Source organism: Schistocerca gregaria, chromosome 11, assembly GCF_023897955.1.
Source record: "Schistocerca gregaria isolate iqSchGreg1 chromosome 11, iqSchGreg1.2, whole genome shotgun sequence".
NCBI classification, from domain to species: Eukaryota; Metazoa; Arthropoda; class Insecta; order Orthoptera; family Acrididae; genus Schistocerca; species Schistocerca gregaria.
Window position 1 is genome coordinate 58,280,868 of NC_064930.1, and position 7,950 is coordinate 58,288,817.

The 7,950-nt window shown below is 47.5% G+C and overlaps 1 protein-coding gene across 1 annotated transcript in view; it reads right to left on the minus strand.

The window, feature by feature from the left end:
• LOC126295405 (D-3-phosphoglycerate dehydrogenase) overlaps nucleotides 1–7,611 on the minus strand; it is a 77,796-nt gene extending 70,185 nt beyond the window's left edge. Inside the window, exon 1 of the mRNA XM_049987885.1 lies at nucleotides 7,223–7,611. Coding sequence (XP_049843842.1) covers nucleotides 7,223–7,357 — 135 coding nt within the window. The 5' untranslated portion in view covers nucleotides 7,358–7,611. The remainder of the gene's footprint in view (nucleotides 1–7,222) is intronic.
• Between the last annotated feature and the right edge of the window lie 339 nt (nucleotides 7,612–7,950).

Below are 7,950 nucleotides of genomic sequence, written 5' to 3' on the forward strand. Positions count from 1 at the left end.
CAGTTTTCTCCTCCGATTGCGAAAACAAATGGTTCAGTATGGGACTTAACTTCAGAGGTCATCAGTCCCCTAGACTTAGAACTACTTAAACGTAACTAACCTAAGGACATCATACACATCCATGCCGAGGCAGGATTCGAACCTGCAACCATAGCAGCACCGCGGTTCCGGACTGAAGCGCCTACAAACGCTCGGCCACAGTTCAGTGATGATGTTTGGTTTGCGGAGCCGGTTCCGGCGGAAGTTCGAGTCCTCCCTCGGGCATGGCTGTGTGTGTTTGTGCTTAGGATAATTTAGGTTAAGTAGTGTGTAAGCTTAGGGACTGATCACCTTAGCACTTAAGTCCCATAAGATTTCACACACATTTGAACTTTTTTTTTTAACAAGCAACTTCTTTAACGATTTTCTCTGCTTTTTTTAAGTCTTAGAAAATGGGACAGTGAAAGTATTAGGTGAGTTCTACCCTTTGGGCAGCATGCTTGCCGAGATAAAAAGGGTAATGCAAAATGCAGACCGGCCACGGCAAGAAATGATGATGATGTTTGGCTTCTGGGGCGCTCAGCACCGCGGTCATCAGCGCCCATACAAAGTCCACATTTTTACACAGTCCAATGTTTTTCGCAGTCTAGGCACTGTCGCGAATGATGATGACGCCGGCCGCTGTGACCGAGCGGTTCTAGGCGCTCAGTCCGGAACCGCGCGACCGCGGTTCGAATCCTGCCTCGGGCGTGGATGTGTGTGATGTCCTTAGGCTAGTTAGGTTTAATTAGTTGTAAGTTCTAGGGCTCAGAGCCGTATGAATCATTTTTGAATGATAATGATGAGGAGGCAGACAACACAAACAGCCAGTCCCCAGGTAGAGAAAATCCCCAACCCGGCCGGGAATCGAACCCGGGACCCTGTGATCCAGACGTAACAGTGCTAGCCACTAGACCACGAGCTGCGGACACACACAGCAAGAATAGCGTTTCTCAGAGAGAGAGAGCAGTTTCTTTACATCGAGTATCAATTTAAGTGTTACAAATTCTTTTGTGAAGGCATTTGTCTCTATTGTTCCATGGAAGTGAAACTTGGCTGCTAAGCGGCTCAGTCAAGAAGAGGTTACAGCCGCTCTTCTGATGCGTGGCGCTGCACAACAGTGTCGAAGAATAGCGCGTAACAAGTTACTGATGAGGTGGTCATGAAGCAAATTTAGGTGAAAGCCTGCCTAAAAGAAGGGATGGGTCAGTAGGTCACATCCTTTATTGTTTGGTTATATGATAGCGGAACAAACACTGTTAGCAGTTACTTCTGTGAAACATCTGGCAGTTTGCGTGCGGAACGATTTGAAATGCAATGATCATATAAAATTAATTGTTGGTAAGATGGGTTCCAGGTTGAGATTCATTGGGAGAGTCCTTAGAAAATGTAGTCCATCAACAAAGGAGGTGGCTTACAAAACACTCGTTCGACCTATACTTGCGTATTGCTCATCAGTGTGGGATCCGTACCAGGTCGGGTTGACAGAGGAGATAGAGAAGATCCAAAGAAGAGCGGGGCGTTTCGTCACAGGGTTATTTGGTAACCGTGATAGCGTTACGGAGATGTTTAGCAAACTCAAGTGGCAGAAACTGCAAGAGAGGCGCTCTGCATCGCGGTGTAGCTTGCTGTCCAGGTTTCGAGAGGGTGCGTTTCTGGATGAGGTATCGAATATATTGCTTCCCCCTACTTGAACCTCCAGAAGAGATCACGAATGTAGAATTAGAGAGATTCGATCGCGCACGGAGGCTTTCAGACAGTCGTTCTTCCCGCGAACCGTACGCGACTCGAACAGGAAAGGGAGCTAATGACAGTGGTACGTAAAGTGCCCTCCGCCACACACCGTTGGGTGGCTTGCGGAGCATAAATGTACAAGTAGACGTAGGCGTCACTAAATTGTCTGTTTGGGTTGGGGTTGTTTTGGGGGAAGAGAACAAACTGCGAGCTCATCGGTCTTATCGATTTAGGGAAGGAGGGGGAAGGAAGTCGGCCGTGCTCTTTCAAGGGAACCATCCCAGCATTTGCCTGGAGTGATTAAGGGAAATCACGGAAAGCCTAAATCAGGATGGCCGGACGCGGGATTGAACCGTCGTCCTCCCGAATGCGAGTCCGGCGTGCTAACCACTGCGCCTCCTCGTTCGGTGTCTGTTTGGTAATGCAAGAAAGAGTGAGTAGTGAAAATCGGAGACCAATATACTTAGCAGATTCAGAAGGATGTAGGTTGCAGTAGGTACTGAGAGATGAAGAGGCTTGCACAGGATAGAGTAGCATGGAGAGCTGCATCAAACCAGTCTTTGGACTGCGTTGCTGAATTCTGCATCATCCAGAAGATATGTAAGGATCTAATTAATTCGCAAGGAAGTGTTTCCAGAATGAATTTTCGTTCTGCAGTGGGGTGCTGAGGTGAAACTTCCCGGCAGATTAAAACTGTGCACCAGACCGAGAATCGAACCCGGGACCTTTGCCTTCCTCTGACATGTCCTCTACCGACTGAGGTATCCAAGCACTTCTCGCAAACCGCCCTCATAGCTTCATATTCTCTCTTCTAGAAATGCTAGATCCGTAATGCATGCAGGAGAACTTTTGTAAAGCTTCGGAGGCAGCAGATGAGGCATTGGTGGAAGGAAAGCGTGGATACCTCAGCCGCTAGAGCGCCTGCCCGCCACAGGCAAAGGTCAGAGGTTCGAATCCTCGTCGAGCATACCATTTTAGTCCGCCAGGAAGTTTCAGTCCGTAGGGAAGTCCGATGTCATCATGAATAATGTGTAATTCCAGAATGAGATTTTCTCTCTGCAGCGGAGTGTGCGCTGATATGAAACTTCCTGGCAGATTAAAACTGTATGCCGGACCGAGACTCGAACTCGGGACCTTTGCCTTTCGCGGGCAAGTGCTCTGCCATCTGAGCTACCCAAGCACTACTCACGCCCGGTACTCACAGCTTTACTTCTGCCAGTATCTCGTCTCCTACCTTCCAAACTTTACAGAAGCACTCCGCTGCATAGTGAAAACTTCATTCTGGGAACATTCCCCAGGCTGTGGCTAAGCCATGTCTCCGCAATATACTTTCTTTCAGGAGCGCTAGTTCTGCAAAGTTCGTAGGAGAGCTTCTGTAAAGTATGGAAGGTAGGAGACGAGGTACTGGCAGAAGTAAAGCTGTGAGGACGGGGCGTGAGTCGTGCTTGGGTAGCTCAGTTGGCAGAGCACTTGCCCGCGAAAAGCAAAGGTCCCGAGTTCGAGTCTCGGTCCAGCACACAGTCTTAATGTGCCAGGAAGTTTCAGTGTTAAACTGATCATACCATATATCGAATGTTGATAAAAATAGCTCCATATTTAGCAAAAATATACAACGGCTCCCTTATAGAAAGATCCGTACCTAAAGACCAGAAAGTTTCACAAGTTACACCAACACCCAAGAAAGGAAATGGAAGTAATCAGCTAAATTTCAGATCAATATCACTAACGTGGATTTGTCGTAGGATTTTGGAGCATATGTTGTGTTCGAATATTACAGTTTACCTCGAAGAAAACGATTTATTGACACACAGTAAGAGAATATCGTTTAAATGTTTCAAATGGCTCTGAGCACTATGGGACTTACCTTCTGACGTCATAAGTCCCCTAGAACTTAGAAGTACTTAAACCTAACTAACCTAAGGACCTCACACACATCCACGACCGAGGCAGGATTCGAACCTCCGACCGTAGCAAACTGTAGAAAATATCGTTCTTTTGCAACTACACTAGCTCTTTATTCTCGCCAGGGGATGTCAAACTGATCCCATATTTTTAGATTTACAAAACGCTTTTAACGCCGTACCTCACAAGCGACTTCCAGTCAAATTGCGTGCCTATAGACTACCGTGTGAGCTGTGCGACTGTATTCGTGATTTCCTGCCAGGATGTAGTAACTGACGAAATGTCATCAAGTAAAAGAGACGTAATGCCTGGCGTTATCCAACGAAGTGCCTTATGCTGTTCCCAGTTTGCACAGACGACGTTGTTGTGGTCTTCAGTCCTGAGACTGGTTTGATGCAGCTCTCCATGCTACTCTATCCTGTGCAAGCTTCTTCATCTCCCAGTACCTACTGCAACCTACATCCTTCTGAATCTGCTTCGTGAATACATCTCTCGGTCTCCCTCTACGATTTTTACCCTCCACGCTGCCCTCCAATACTAAATTGGTGATCCCTTGATGCCTCAGAACATGTGCTGCCAACAGATCCCTTCTTCTGGTCAAATTGTGCCACAAACTCCTCTTCTCCCCAATCCTATTCAATACTTCCTCGTTAGTTATGCGATCTACCCATCTGATCTTCAGCATTCTTCTGTAGAACGATATAGGAGAGAATCTGAGCCGCCCTCTTAAGATTATTTGCAGGTGATGTCATCACCATCTTATAAAGTCATCAGACCAGTAAAGCAAATTGTGAAACGATTTAGGCAATATATCTGTATGGTGGGACAAGAGGCTATTGAATCTAAAACATGAAAAGAATGAAGTCATCCACATGAGCACAGAAAGGAATCCGTTAAATTTCGGTTACAGAATAAGACACTGAAACATGAAGCCTGTAATTCAGCTAAATACCACTGCATTGATAATGACCTGACACATGTCGAAATCGGATCTGCGTTGTGACTATAAATGTCATATTAAAGCAACTTGTCGGCCGCGGTGGTCTCGGGGTTCTAGGCCCTTCAATCCGGAACCGCGCGACTGCTACGGTCGCAGGTTCGAATCCTGCCTCGGGCATGGATGTGTGTGGTGTCCTTAGGTTAGTTAGGTTTAAGTAGTTCTAAGTTCTAGGGGACTGATGACCTCAGGTGTTAAGTCCCATAGTGCTCAGAGCCATTTGAACCATTTAAAGCAACTTAATTCTACGATTGATTGCTGCTCTGTCTAACCCAACATATCCAGAGTTGTTGCGTGCACCCACCCCATGGAGGGCAACCTGATGAAAATACCTAGGGGTTACAATTACGAATAACTTGACTTGGAGCGATCACACGGATAATTTCGTGGGGTAAGCATACCAAAAAAATCCGATTTATTAGCAGAACAGTTAGAAAATCCGACAGGTCTACCAAAGAGATTGCCTACACAACGCTTGTCCGCCCTCTTGTAGAATACTGCTGCGCGGTGTGGGACCTGCACGAGGCAGTCCTGACGGAGAACACCGAAAAAGTTCAAAGAAAGGCAGCCTGTTTTCTATCGTCGCGAAATAGTGGAGACAAGGTGACGGATATGATACACGAATTAGGGTGGCAGTGATTACAAGAGTGGCTTTTCCGTTGTGGCAGGACCTTCTCATTAAATTTCGATCGCCGACATTGTCATCAGAGTGTGAAAGTATTTGGTTCTCGCCGACTTACGTAGAAACGAATGATCGTGATAATAAAATAAGGAGCCGGCCGGTGTGGCCGTGCGGTTCTAGGCGCTTCAGTCTGGAACCCCGTGACCGCTACGGTCGCAGGTTCGAATCCTGCCTCGGGCATGGATGTGTGTGATGTCCTTAGGTTGGTTAGATTTAAGTAGTTCTACGTTCTAGGGGACTGATGACCTCGGACGTTAAGTCCCATAGTGGTCAGAGCCATTTGAACCATTTGAATAATAAAATAAGGCAAATCAGAGTAGGCGTAGCAATTTTGACGGCGAATAATTCGGAATTTTTTTACTGCGGAATTCGGATGTATAGACACTGAAGAATTACCACCCAAAATATTATGCGCGTACTCCAAAAAGTAGCGATTCTGTGAGCGTTTGAAGGCGAGCGTGCCGCAGTCCTACGTAGAGGTTGCCGCAGTCGTTATGGATACCATCACGATTTGAGCAAACCTGATTTGCTGGAGCGTTACTCAAAATGTGAATGAAAGTTTCAGTAGTCTCATTTGGTGACATCCAGCCGAAGGGAAATTGTGAACATTGATTCAAATTTGACCGTACGTCTATTCAAGTGTCGGCAATACTGGATTAATTAACGTGGCAAATGCCCTTCAAAGCAAAATCGGCGAAAAAAACGCGCCGATTATGTGAAGCCAGAGACTCCAGCTGCAAGGCTCTCAACGACGGACAGAGTTTTGAGGACGAAAATGAGGGCTTATCAGGTCAAAGTAGCAGAATGCGGCCATCCACTATAGGGAGCCATAGTTACTGTGGACCAGGCATCGATGATATCCCGTAACTTTCAACCTTTGTCCCTTTTTTTACACGAAAAATTCTTGTCAAACTTAAAACACGTTTTTCTCAAAAACCTTGTTTTTCGGCATGGTTGTCGTCGCCCATACTAAAATCTTCATCCGATTTAACCAATTTTTGGTCTTCCTTGAAGCAAATTGAATTGTGTTCAGTTCTTCACAGCCGATTTCTTTATATTGATATTAAGTATTCTTTGGGCCAAAAAGGAGGGACCAAAAATAGTAATTTTTTCGAGTACCTATAATTTCACCATTTTTTTTTTCAAATCACTATGATGAACTAAAATTACATCTATAAGGCTCAGGGTGATACGTTGATTTCATGTTTCAGATAACCACAAACGGAGCTATAGCGACAACCCTCGATGCACCTCCTTCCAGGGCTGTCTCGGAAAATCCCAATTACACAATGAAGATATCAATATATACCGGTAAAAAATATCAATAAAACTTCAATATATGCTTCATTCATGGCAGCAAACCTCATTTGTCTATTACAGAGAAAAAAATCCTGATTTTGAGCAATATTTTCGTCCGTCACCCTCTTGTTCCGCCGTAAGTGTTCGTTTATCCCACGCGCTGTTCGAGAGTGAAACGATAGAGGCACTCCGTCTTCAGGCAAACGGCCCATCGGGACCATCCGACCGCCATGTCATCCTCAGTGAGGATTTGGATATGAGGGGCATGTGGTCAGCACACCGCTCTCCCGGTCGTTACGATGGTTTTCTTTGACCGGTGCCGCTACTATTCGGTCGAGTAGCTCCTCAGTTGGCATCAAGAGGCTGAGTGCACCCCGAAAAATGACACCAGCACATGGCGGCTGGATGGTCACCCATCCAAGTGCCGGCCACGCCCGACAGCGCTTAACATCGGTGATCTCACGGGAACCGGTATGAAACGATAGAGGCAAGGCACTTAATTGTCAACTGATGCAGATAAACACACACTCCGTCGCATTCATTCCGGAAGTATTCTCTGGCCACGGGATGGCCGTAGGGCACACACTTACCTTGACTTCCTCCAACAGCTCCTCGGGTGTCATGCGTAGCCTTCGAGTCACGGAGATGCCGTACTCGCGCAGGATTTGGTCGCAGCTTTCGTGGACAGCGTCCGCGACCAGAACGGAAGCGATATTCACCGGCATGTCAGCGGTTTAGCAGCGCGCGTACTCGAGACACTGAAGAAAAGCAGACTTTCAACCACACGTGCGTCCTCGCCGACTGCCGCTTCCGGAATGACGGCGCAGTGCCCGGAGCGAGGGGTTTTATACCGCGCGCGCGTGCCGGAGCTTCGCGCGGCGGCCGGTAGGGGCGCGAGCGTCGGCCACTTGTTGCGCGAATCGACTGGCACGGGGTGAGGGGCGTGTGGTGTGACTGGGATGAACGGACGCTTGCGAAAGCTGTTGTCATGGGCCGGATTGTTGGCGTTATCTCGCGCGAGCGCTCGTGGGGTCTGACGCAGGAGCGGCAGATTGGCTCATTGATGGCACACTCGGCTGCTAGCTCCACGCCGGCAGCGCGGTGCGTTAGCTCGCCGGCCCCCGCGAGCGAAATAAGGCGTTAAATTATTGTAACAGCAGTAGCATTTTATATCTTCGCGTGATTGTGGTCGGTCGTTTACTTCACAACTCGTAGCTTTTCCCACGTGACATCGCGGAAGACTTGGAACACGGCGGTCAAATGGATGCTGTTGACCTTGAGTTCCGAAAGGCATTTGACTCGGTATTACACACGCGCT